The sequence below is a fragment of the Phycodurus eques genome, chromosome 1, assembly GCF_024500275.1.
Source record: "Phycodurus eques isolate BA_2022a chromosome 1, UOR_Pequ_1.1, whole genome shotgun sequence".
Classification (NCBI taxonomy): domain Eukaryota; kingdom Metazoa; phylum Chordata; class Actinopteri; order Syngnathiformes; family Syngnathidae; genus Phycodurus; species Phycodurus eques.
Window position 1 is genome coordinate 33,541,631 of NC_084525.1, and position 12,965 is coordinate 33,554,595.

Genomic DNA, 12,965 nt, shown 5'->3' on the forward strand with positions numbered 1-12,965 from the left:
GCACATCGCACACACGGTATAAAGTACCCGTGGTCCACAGCCTCCAGGTACAGCCACTGGGACTGTTCTAAAAATAGCTAACCAGTGATGGGACATTTCCTTGTCCTTTCCATTAATTCATAAAAAAATAAAAATAAAATAAATACACATTTAATCACATTCAGACCTTGTTAAATCATAGTCACGAACATGAGTGTCTTCATAAAGATGAAAATTAACCTAGTCAAGATAATTTGAGCAAATTTATTTCAGGTATGAAACTGGTAGCCCTTCATTAGTACCAGAGAAATATCTGCAGTTACAGAAAGGTTTGTGACCTCTGTATACAATGTTTCTGTTCCCATGTTATTAACCTTAATACATTGTGCAATACGTTTGCATTTATGTCAATATACCAAATGCAATAGGCAGCAAATAGACAATTCTTGTTTATTTACATAAATTTTACACATGGCTTCAAACAACAACAAAAAAAACTTCATAAGCCTCAAGGTCAGGTTTACATATTTGTCCAAATATGAAAAAAAACTTAAAAAATATTGTCACTCGAGTCAAATTATACAAGTCACAGAAAATGTAGATGGGTATGAAAACAAAAAAGTACCTCTGGCAATTAAGGGGAAAACAGGTATTCTTAGATACAAATAGTGGACTATTTAGCCAGCCATGCAGTCACATGCAAAATGTAGGTATACGACAAACAGCATACAAGGATTCATTCCCAATTGATGTCAGAATCAGACTTGAGAAAATAACCATCGGGGGGGTGGGGGGCACATACTTCAACCCTGACCTTTACAGCTGTCCATTACTGCTTCTATAAGGAATTCGAGTAAGAGTTGTGCCTCGTCCCCTTCTTCCAGCATATCCCCCTCTGAAGGATTGGCCCTTGCGGAACCATCCAGGGACCCCAAACGTCTCCAGATTCCGCTTACGCTCCTCTGCCCAGGTTAGTCTGAAACAAATGTTGGCCACAAAAACAGGCATGAACAAGTTAAAGAATACAAGGTGGGCTGAATAAGTTATAATACCTGAGTTTATTATTAGAGGAGATATTATCAAAGAAGGACTTTGCTTTGTCATAGTAACATTTTGGTCCGAAATGACACTCCTCTGTATTCAGGTGGGCTTCATTGCTTTGTTTTTCTCCTGTATTGTCATTTCCATCTGCAGGCAAAGGATAGATCCAAGTACTGCATAAGATAAATGGTCTCAAATGTCAAACTTGCTTATTTGTGGATAAAGTTCATGCCCAAGTAAGAGCTAAACTTAGGAGTAAACCAGAGTTACAATTTGTGTTGAATAAACTAACCTTTCATATTTAACCTATCATGCACCTCACGCTCCAACTCCTTATTGAACTGTGCATTTGAGTAGTCAAAATCAAAATCTGTGTCAAATTTCAGAGTGGCTGAGGGAACCTTTGCCATCATCAGCAAGCCCCGACTACGGTTCCTGCGTCTTCGGGCACCTACAACTCAATCATGACCAATCAATCATTTATTCATTGTCAGACTCACTTGTCTGCTATTTAAGGAATATTTACCTTGGCGTCTGGTAAGAGGCCCATTTCCATTCTGTTGCTGAGAGGATTCTTGAAGGGAATTGGGCACAGCCGGGTTTGACCTTACTTTCAAAATAACATGTTCATGACAACAATTTAATAACAGCACATGTAGTTTCTCTTTATTCATTTAGAGAGAAAAAAATAAATAATACCTATAAATGTCAACTTGCCAGATTTTGTCTGGAGGGGGGGGGGGGGGGTGGAGTGGAGAAAAGCACTTCACACTTACTGTTGGATTCAATCCCCCTTCTGGTAGTGGCTTCTCCTCTCACCCTTAAGGGCCTTCTCTTCTCCCAGTGCTGATCTTGCTCCTGGGGAGCAGTCAAAACTCTCCTCTTTCTTAACTCTTCCACACGAAGGGTTTGAACTCCCTTTTCCACCATGGGGCCTTTTCGGACATGGAAGCCTGGAAGGATGGGCCCTGAATTGGAAATAAATGAGAATTGAAAATTTTTAAAATGTGTCAAATATATGAAGGTGAATTTTGCCACCAACTTACCAAGGCCAAGAGCTGCAGCATACTGATGATTAAGAAGTGAACTGGCAGCAAGATGGTTGTAGGCAGGCAATTGAAGTGGACTAAATGATCCAAGAGGTGGGTAGATACCAGACGGCCCTACACTTGATGACTGGCAAAAATATAGATCCTCACACTGACTGATCATAGTGGATCAATTTGCAAAAAGCCATTATGTATAGATAGCTTTCCAATCACGTGATCAGTTTTTTTTTTTTTTTGTCCACCATGGTTGCGGTTAAGGTCAGTGGGATTCTTAATTCAAACACTCAATAAACACTGGAACAAAACAATGCATGAGCCTCCAACTTGGTCAGGTCAAAACTAGCACAATTTTTTTTTTTTTTTTTTTTTATTACTCACCTGTACTATTGCTGGATCTGGAGGTAGGCCATGGCGATCTGGGTCTTCACACAATGTGATATCTTTGATATCACTTCCGCGGAAGGTGATATACTCATAAATGTCATCTTTGGGGAGTGTAGGTCTGTCGGTAGGCCGTCCTTCCGTTCCAAAACATTTGACTGATTAGAAGAGAGCAATCAATTAGGCTTAATTGTTCCAGAGTATTCCAAAGTCCCTGAGCTAATGGCTGCCATTTTTACTCACCTTTCGCCAGCACAACTGTGGAGTTCCCTTTGTCAATTGTATACAAAATCCCCTCATAGCGATTTTGGGCTTTTGAAAGTAACCCTATCTTGCAACCAATGTAGGGCTTTGCAGAGCTCATGTCTGTTTTTCAAAGACCTCATCAGTGGTTCCTAAGCTCAACTCACACAGTGCAAGTGACAATTTGAAATTTGAAAGGTCTGCTCCCAGCTGAAAATAAGCCACACCCACCTTGTTTCATTGCACCTGGCCATAATGAGACACTGACTGATCTTTTCATTCAGAAATGTAACTGGCTTTATCAGTCATCCCACGACCGTTTGTAAAATAAATTATATTTGAAATAATAATAGTAGGCGGCACAGTGGGCGACTGGTTAGAGCGTCTGCCTCACAATTCTGAGGACTGGGGTTCAATCCCCGGCCCCGCCTGTGTGGAGTTTGCATGTTCTCCCCGTGCCTGCGTGGGCTTTCTCCAGGCACTCCGATTTCCTCCCACATCCCAAAAACATGCACGGTAGGTTAATTGACCACTCTGAATTGCCCGTAGGTGTGAATGTGAGTGCGAATGGTTGTTTGTTTATATGTGCCCTGCGATTGGCTGGCAACCAGTTCAGGGTGTACCACGCCTCCTGCCCGATGATAGCTGGGATAGGCTCCAGCGCTCCCGCGACCCTTGTGAGGATAACCGGCTTAGATAATGGATGGATGGATAATAATAGAATTTGAAACTAATTTACATTAATCTAATCATTGAAATCAATGCTACTAGATTTTAATTGCCTAAGGCACAGCAATGTAAAGAATTTGACAGCCAAATTTAATCGCAAACAAAAACGTTACGAAGCAGCCATTATGAATAGTTTAGGAGACACTCAAACTGATGATGGTTTATGAAGGGTCCTAGACAGGTTTCAGTATGTCCAGAACTCTGCTGCCAGTTGTCAGCCGCTCTAAGTTACAGCAGTATGTCACCCACACTTTCATGCACATTCAATGGCTCCCAGCCAAGTTCAGAATAGTCTTCAAAATTCTCTGAACGACCTTTAAATCTGTGACAGTATCTCGGTTCCGACCTTCCTGCAGGGGAGTTTGCATCTTTTTCCAGCACTAAAGTGTGTTTTCTCTTGGTACTCACACACTGTACTTGAGTAGAAGCGCTATGGTAAAAGTAAAAAGTACAGATGCTAAAATGCACTTAAAGACCCTGTAAAGGGACAAAAAAATGTCTTGTAAATTTCACACACCACAGAAAAGACCGTTGTTAACACCTCTGTAAAATAAGGCTCCCAAATCATGAAAAAGAAAGCCCGCCCTCGAGCTGCAGGACAGTGTGGGCGGGTCCGCTGAATCCGCAACCTTCAGCTGTTAATCAAGTACGCGTCTGTGGCTCTGTGCCGCTCACACAGCCAGTGTGTATGGCCCACACAGCCACAACTATTAAAACAGTTAACTTTCCCTGATGTCTCGCTGTTATGTGGATGCACACACGACAAAAAAACAAGTGAGATGGTGACTTATTTGACGAGCTGACACTGTACTGGTGAGCTCGCTTCCTCATTAGCTTGCTATCCAGTTAGCTTGTTAGCTCACAAGCCAGTCCACGTAATAAACAGTTATCTTTCCCTTGAGTTTCTCTGTTGTGACGGTGAGGGCCCGTGCGGGGAGCGGCTGTGGCGAGTCGAATGCCCCCCAGCGCTAGTTAGTAGCCGCTTGCGGTCTGGCGTAGGGGCGGCGGAGCTCTCAGGTTCACCGCGGCCTTGCTCTGAGCGCCGCATGTGGGGGCACACAGCAGAGACACTGTAGCCTAAGTAAGACGAAACACATAACACTTCACCAAAGATGCATTTTCGGGCCTTGTAGGCATAGCTTTATGGCCAACTGCATCCATAGTTATAGAAATGGGCCATGTAATTATCAATAAGGAAGTGGGAATTGCGTTGAAGGCACTCAGTACTTATATCCGTCGTTCCCATAGAAGACAATGCATGAGAACATAACTCACTGTTTTGTCCAAAGTGTATGCTATCAATACACATTAAAACATTTACCATTTTGAAATGACAGTTTTTTAATTGGCGTAATTTGTTTCCTCAGTCAGTTAACATCTTGTTTTTACATGCATTGACAATTCTAATGATTTCTCTTTCCTCCACTGCTGTTAGGAACATTGACTTTGGATTTCTGTTTATTAATGTTTCACTCCACTCATCAGCTGTTCCAGGGTCGTAGATTTTTTTTCTGCCAGCATTGAACCAACATTTGCTACTTATGAATTGAATTGAATGTCATAGTTTGTGCTTTGCTTTACATTTAATTGAGAATATTTCATTAAGTCAAAATACTATAATTACATTTAATAAAGGTTGTTGGTCCTCAAATAGTTTCGATATACAGGCACACTACAATTAAAATTTTCTGCTTTATATAATTTTCCAAATCTTTTCCAGACCTGCTGAACCTAATATGCTGTCCATACAAATGAACCTTTGTAAATAGTATTATTTTTTGTAATCTGAACTGGGTTGTTTTTGTAGAACGTCTTTCATTGTAAATTTTACTGTTCCTACACAAACACTGTTTTTATATGATGACTTTGCAGCTTGTATGGAATGTACATGTTTTTGTAACTTCAGATATTCACACAAAAACATGAATGAAAGGCAGATTTGTTTCAATCCGTCCTTCCAGTAATAAAAAAAGAGTCCGTGCTGCAGCGTCCTCCCAGGTTGCAGTCGTCAGACAGAAATGGAGACGTTCTCCTCTCTTTCCCCATACCCGAAAACCTTTTGTGTCTTTAAAATCATTACGACATTGGACACAGCTGGCAATGACGTAGGGGATTCTGTAGGCGTCCCTAAATCAGGGGTAGTACAGAATCCAGTTCACGACACCTGATAACAAAAAAACTAAACCGTCAAATATATCTGTACAGTATCCACTCACTGTCTCGCGACTAGACTCTAGCCAGTGAAGGTGTGCTTCATTGCGGAATGACTCTTGTCTGATTATAACCCAAAAGCGGGTGCAGGTTTGAGCCAGGGCACGGATCATACAGTCGCCATCCTTAAGAAAAGCATGACAGAATATCGTTCTCAAAATGTAATCTGTCAACTGTGAACATTCATCATAAATTATAAATTAGCTGATGCAAAAGATAAGGGGCTAGGTGTGGAATATCCATCCATCCATCCATCCATCCATTTTCTGAGCTGCTTCTCCTCATTAGGGTCGCGGGTATGCTAGCCTATGCCAGCTATCATCGGGCAGGAGGCGGGGTACAACCTGAACTGGTTGCCAGCCAATCGCAGGGCAGATAAACAAACAACCATTCGCACTCACATTCACACCTACGGACAATTTAGAGTCGTCAATCAACCTACCACGCATGTTTTTGGGATGTGGGAGGAAACCGGAGTGTCCGGAGAAAACCCACGCAGGCACGGGGAGAACATGCAAACTCCACACAGGCGGGGCCGGGGATTGAACCCCAGTCCTCAGAACTGTGAGGCAGACGCTCTAACCAGTCGCCCACCGTGCCACAGGTGTGGAATAACGATAGGCAAATTAAACATGTTATGGTGATATACAGTATATGGGTAGTGGCATCGGTCAGCTTGTCCAATTGAACAATTACAATTAAACAAATGACAACATACAGGAACATATCAACTTCAGTGCATATACGTCACATAGATTCATTAAACATTTGAAAAAAATACTTTTCAGAGGGAAAACAGTATCTATAATTACAACATTTTTTTCATATACAAATAGTTAACGTTCGTATCACCAGCAAGTAAGGTAATCCAATCACAACAAAACCTTGTTATTGTTATACTACAACGGACATGGCCAGCAGGTGGTTTCGTGTGCAATGAAGCATCAATGCAATGAAGCATCAATGAAGCATCAAGAAATGAACCATTACTCGAACCAATGGCTGAAGTGTTACAATGCTTTATGAAGCTTCATCTCGCCATCACTACCTTTCATTCATTAGATGAAATAAATTGCCACTTACAGTCTGATCCACCATGTCTTCTCTTGCTCTCTTCCACGATACTATTGGGCACTACATGACGGTCACATGACGCTCACGCCTACGCATTTCTCTCGGGGACGCCTCTTTTGTATGTTACGCCTCCTAGGCTCCGCAAATAGACCCACAATACATGAGCACTACGCTTTATTTTGCTAAAATAACCAATCAAAACTCTTTTCGTGGTTACGTCATAGGTAGCGTATACAGTCGGCGCATGCGTCCCACGAAGCAGCGTAGCTACCAGCTACTCGGCATCGGCAAAGATGATGTTTTCTTCCCTGAGGTGGGAATAAAAAGTAGTTACGTGACTGAGTCACAGCTAGTGTGAGCAGGTCACGTCTACACCTCCACCAGGGTTGTCTTGACAGATATTCATACCGTAAATTCAGCCGTCAGTGGTATTTCAAATGTTGAAACTAGCAAAATGAGACTTTCACAAGAACTTGCCAAAACAAGTAAAATAGCTGAATTCCGTTCAATTTTGGCCACAATCTGCCCATTGTAGGCTACGCTTAGGTGAGTCTGGGAACTCATACGAACCCCCTTGGATTCATCTGTTTTGCGTGCTGTGGGGACAGAAGCTAGTAACTAGCTGTTACCTGTTACTAGATGTAACAGCGTAACAGTGTGGGACTCAACAACTTAAGCATGGCCGGAACAAGCGGAACAGCGTCTTTTAACCAGACTTTGAATGGAACTGTCGTTTTGATGAACAGCCGTGCTGACAAATACGCGTCCGTAACACGCGGCCCACTTCCACTTATGTCAACAACGGACCAATGAAGGGAAACATTACAGCCTTTCCCGCAAACACCCAGTGCAATCATTAGAACTTGTCGACCACTGGGTTTAGTCCAGCTACAGTGACCATCAGGAGCACGACTGTTTTGCAGAACCCGAGGACTCCTGTCCCCTCCACCATCGCTGTCACTCGCACTGGCGATAGAAAAGCTGTTGCGCCACAGGCGTTGACTCCTCGACTCTCCCAGCCTCAACCAAATGTCCAAAACGTCCAATACCCTGCAGGTAACTTCCCGAGAGCGGTCATTTTATTTGAGCTGATTCCGTGACGTGAGTTTGTGTTGAAGTAGTTCGGTTAAAAAAAAAAACAACTAGATTTCTGCAATGCTTGCATGTAAATACAAATGACCTAGAGATCCAAGGTTACAACAGTCCAACAGTTACTGTAATTATTATGTGTTGATTCACCATACACCTGCAGTTCAGCCAATTTAATTCATAAAGCATTAATGCTCACGACTGACAGCAAAACCAGTGGTACACCGGCTCCCTCCAGTGGCGCGAAAGAATCACTGAATTAAATGTTCAAACTGTGCGTCATGCCACAGTGGCTTAAACCTGTTTCTTTTTATCCAGTACAGTACATTTGATAAGTACAGTGTATTTACATTTAACTTTGAAATTAAATACAGTTTCGTTAAATCTTTTATAACTGTTTGTGTCTAAATATTTATTTGAATAGGGTTTTTATTGAACCTATGTACAATACATGTTAATTTAATCATTGTTTAAGTACAGTTTTTTATTTTCCTATATTTAAGCACAATCTTTAAGTTCAAACTGTGCATAATGTTACAGTGGCTAACAATAAATATGAATAAAGTTGATAGGAGTAAATTCTCTGCCTCAAAGTCCTGAGCCCAATGTTGTTCTTGATAGTAGTACTTGGAAACCTTAGTATATTTTTTTTAGGTGATACTTGGTGCTAAAAGTTTGAGAACTACTCACCTAAAAAGTATTCTTATTGTGGTTGTGGGTTTTAGTATTGTGGAATGTTACAATACACCTCTCAAATAGGAGTATTCGCCGCGTCATCACCAAGTGGTCACGTGGCGTGTTGGTTGGCAAAAAGGAACTGTTCGTCAGGTTATTCCTAGGCTTTACGTGATCAGGATTTTTGGGGCTGATCACCAATCAGCGAGTTTAAAAAAACGATAACCGATCTATGATCCGATCACAATATGGAGGAATGTGTCTATTTAAATGACCTGTTCATTTACTGTATATACTTGTGTATTTAATTGCTAAAAAATCTTATATTTAAAATAAATAATGTATCTTTGTTCCACTATTTATGCCAGTGAGGCATAGTGACAGACAGAACAAATGAGCACCGGTGACCACCAACACACGTTTTTCCCCATTTTGTCCTCATAATACAGTTGGCGCGATCCACTCTTGGATCGCGCCAACTCTTGGACAGTCTTGTTGTCGTCGCCACGGTAACGCGTGCATCCGGTCGCATGTGAGTTGACAAGATAAAGCCCAATGATCGTAAAAAACGGGATGCAGTGGTATCGGAATACAAGATTTTATTGCAGTAGTATGACGGTGCAATCGTGAAAGAACAAATTTGTTTTGTACTCTGATCTGGGCATTACGTGTTGCCTGTCTCAGACGTGTTGTCTGTTCCACACCGCCGACATGTTTTTTTTGGGGGGGCGGGGTTTAATAACTTTATTGGCCGTCAGATATTTCCAATACTACGTAAAAAGACGTGCGACAAAGCTAAAAATAAACTAGCTTTTGGATTCAAATATCATATTCAAAGAGTACATTTGTCTTGTAGTCTGATCTGGGCATTACGTGTTGTCTGTTCCAGTCTGTGGCCGACTGGTTAGAGCGTCTGCCTGACAGTTCTGAGGACTGGGGTTCAATGCCCGGCCCCGCCTGTGTGGAATTTGCATGTTCTCCCTTGCCTGCATTGGTTTTCTCCGGGTACTCCAGTTTCCTCCCACATTCCAAAAACATGCATGGTAGGTTGATTGAAGACTCTAAATTGCCCGTAGGTGTGAATATAGTTAGGAATGGTTGTTTATTTATATGTGCCCTGCGATTGGGTGGTGACCAGTTCAGGGTGTACCCCGCCTCCTGCCCGATGACAGCTGGGATAGGCTCCAGCACTCCCACGACCCTAGGGAGGATAAGCGGTGTGGAAAATGGATGGACTATATTCAAATCAGCTTTAGAATAAGTATATATATATATGTATATATATATATATATATATATATATATATATATATATATATATATATATATATATATATATATATATATATATATATATAAAAGAATGAAAAGGTGGAGAGGGAGAATCCTCCTCAAGGCTGCCCAGGTAACAGCTTAGAACAATAATCATATTGTTGATAAGTTACCATGGTTAGCAGGGACACTCACTTGATTACTTATAGAATAGCCAAATGAGCAAAAAAGTAACAGTAAGTGGAAATAGCCAAAAAATTTAAATTGTCCTATACTTTCCCAAAGTCTCGGAGCAGCTCATACTGAAACAGAAGACCAAAGAGGTTTGTCCTATTTCTCGCCATAACCTTGTAACATTCTTTCTGTGGCGTGACGATGAATTTGTCTCTGCTTACTTTCTTGCTTGTAATCCAGATGCAACAGCAGGAGCTGGCGCAGATCAGGCAGCGGGAAGCCAATTTAACAGCGCTGGCAGCAATCGGTCCCAGAAAAAAGCGCAAAATGGTTTAAGCGCCGAGGTAGGCAATGTTCAACAATTTGTTGCAGGCTTGATTTGTCTCATTTGGAATGATAGACTCATGAAAAGTTACTCCTCCATGCTTTGTTTCAGGGAGCAGGGTCGTGTTCCAGCCAACCCGAGGGCTCCAGCGGAGGTGGATCCAGACGGGCTAACGCGGCAGCGCATTACCAGAGTTAACCTGCCAGACCTACACTTTTGCCTGGGGAATGAAAGAGGTGATGGCCACTTGTGCCTGCTCTATAAAAGCTTCCTAAAGTAGCACTTTTAGCAAAATGACAATCCTTACATAGCTTTCTGAAGCAGAGTTAGATGACTTTCTTTGCTTCTCTTTGATCCCTCACTGCCATGATGAGACATCCGTCAGCAGGAAGAGAATTATCTGGAACATTGAAGAGACGGCACATTTAAAAAGGCCTTTTGTACTTTCAGTGATGGAGCAAATATCAGTGCGGTGCCCTGATTTCAGCATTCCCTTTAGCTGTCACACTCACCCACACTTCAGCCACACAGCTCAAAAAGCAGGGGGAAAAAAAAAGTCTGTAGAGCTGAGCACTTGAGATGCCAAAGGCCTTAAGAGCGGCAAAGCATCATTTTTCTGCAACACTGCTAATTTTGTGAATGTGAATGTTAAAGCTTTTTATCTACCATCATAATTGGAGCCTATTTTAGATTACATTTCCGTGATTTATCCCCCGCACACCCCCCCACCCCCAACACCAGACGTACTAGTCGTCCTTTTGTCTGCTGAGCTGCCGTCTAATCCAGTCCATGCCAGCAGGATTTTTCATGTGAATGTTCTTTATCTTTTGTGTCCAAGCCAAAAGAATCACAGAAAAAAAGAGGCAGAAATTCAAAAATGAGGTTGACAATGTTTTATGTTTCCAGGCTGATGTTGCTAATTAGCAGAGCTAGAGACGTCCTTCTCATCAATGTCAATCAAAGTGCTGACAAATCTGCAATGTGAAGATACTTAGTCATCTCAAAAACATTTTATTGCACTTCGTCCATTAAGTTGGATTTTGACATTTTTATGTTTAGAAAATGGAAAAATGCACTTTGAAAGTATGTTTTAATAAAATTACTCAATCAGATAAACTTTTCATTTAGTGGACATACAAATATTTGTGTTTTATAATGAAGGTTTGCAGTCTTCAAGCTGCTGGCAACATCTGAATGTAGCCTCCCGCCACTCCGACCACCCCACTGCATCTTTGACCAAAGCCGCACCCCTCACAAACGTGAAAGTGCACTTCAAGTGCACCGTATGAACATTCACAGTAAATAGGCTGATCTTAGTCATTGCTAGTGGTTTGATTTTGCAAACCTCCCTTTGTTTTTTGAATGTGTCCCCTTTAAATGTTTTAAATGTATTACTGTATGAAGATATATTTGCTGTTTATAAATTCACAAGTTGATATAACCAGATTTTTCCTGTCACTTTTGTGACAAAATATAAATGGTTTCTTGCCAATGTTTTGTAAATTTTGCACAGTCCCTTAATCAAATGTTAAAGTTGTGCATTTTAAAGCAAAATTCCTATGTTGTAATGATTGAAATCCATCCCTTTTCTTTCCTGATTCTCCTCACTAGGGTCGCGGGCGTGCTCGAGCTTCTCTCATCTATTTTGTGGAAAGAGGCGGGGTAAACCCTGAACCGGTCGCTAGCCAATCGCAGGGCACATAGAAACAAACAACCATTCGCACTCACATTCACACTTACGGGCAATTTAGTCTTCAATAAACCTACCAAGCATTTTTTTGGGGGTGTGGGAGGAAACCGGAGTACCCGGAAAAAAACCCACCCAGGCACGGGCAGAACTCGAACTGTGAGGCGGATGTGCTAACCAGTCAGTCACCTACTCAAGTATAATTTGGGATAAATTGTACTTGTCATAATAGTTTTAATGAAGGATAATTTTACTTGAGTATTTATGTTAAGAAACTGTACTTTTACTCCGTTACAATAATCTACATGCCGGTAGCTACTTTTATCAATAATTGCGTCTGTGATCTATTTTTAGACTTTTATTTTCGACTTCTGCATCAGGCGCCGTTCCTCCATTCCACTTTGATTACCACAGTGACGTTTGACTCAAGATTACCAATCAAACGACACATCAAAGTCTTCTATTGGGCTTCGCGGGCCAATAAAAGTGAGTTGTGACAGCCGCAAAGTAGTGTTTATATTACAGGCTACAAAAAATAACAGCTTTAACACGCAGCGTACAGGTAGTTTTGTCACTGCCCAAATGAATTTATTTGATATATATATATATATATATATATATATATATATATATATATAATTTATTATTTGGTTATTTGAGCCCATGAGTACAAAACACCTTGTGGTAAGTTGCAGATGTATTTGCTGTTGTTTCGGCTGTGCATATGACAACATTAGTACTATCTTATGGTCACAAGTACCTGTAAAACATTCATCTTCTCTGGTACATTCTCCCTCCCTCTCTCTCTCTCTCTCTCTCTCTCTCTCACACACCCACACACACACTTTATTAGTAAGTCTGGTCAGCAACCACCTTCTTCAGTCAGTCATTTTTGTGGATAAAGCAAATAACATGTGTAAGGCCCGATGCATGTGTTGCTGCTTTTTTCACTTTAAAACTGAAACGTTAGCAGGTGTGTGTGGACGCCCATTGAACTTGAGTTTGAATGACATCTGTTATTTCTGAACACAGCCTC

General features: G+C 41.4%; 1 protein-coding gene and 1 long non-coding RNA gene across 2 annotated transcripts; one reads left to right on the forward strand and one right to left on the reverse strand.

The window, feature by feature from the left end:
• Positions 1–276: 276 nt before the first annotated feature.
• Positions 277–2,963, reverse strand: LOC133416453 (protein LSM14 homolog B-like). Its single transcript, XM_061703401.1, has 8 exons — positions 2,694–2,963; positions 2,448–2,608; positions 2,067–2,196; positions 1,797–1,988; positions 1,547–1,630; positions 1,313–1,471; positions 1,032–1,167; positions 277–955 (listed from the first exon to the last, which is right to left on the reverse strand). Exons 1-8 carry the CDS (start codon positions 2,812–2,814, stop codon positions 796–798), a joined length of 1,143 nt encoding a protein of 380 aa, XP_061559385.1. The 5' UTR covers positions 2,815–2,963; the 3' UTR covers positions 277–795.
• A 3,969-nt stretch (positions 2,964–6,932) lies between these two features.
• LOC133416509 (uncharacterized) lies at positions 6,933–11,964 on the forward strand. Its single transcript, XR_009770255.1, has 3 exons — positions 6,933–7,763; positions 10,158–10,261; positions 10,354–11,964. It is a non-coding gene; the product is annotated as an uncharacterized LOC133416509 (long non-coding RNA).
• The last annotated feature ends 1,001 nt before the right edge of the window (positions 11,965–12,965 follow it).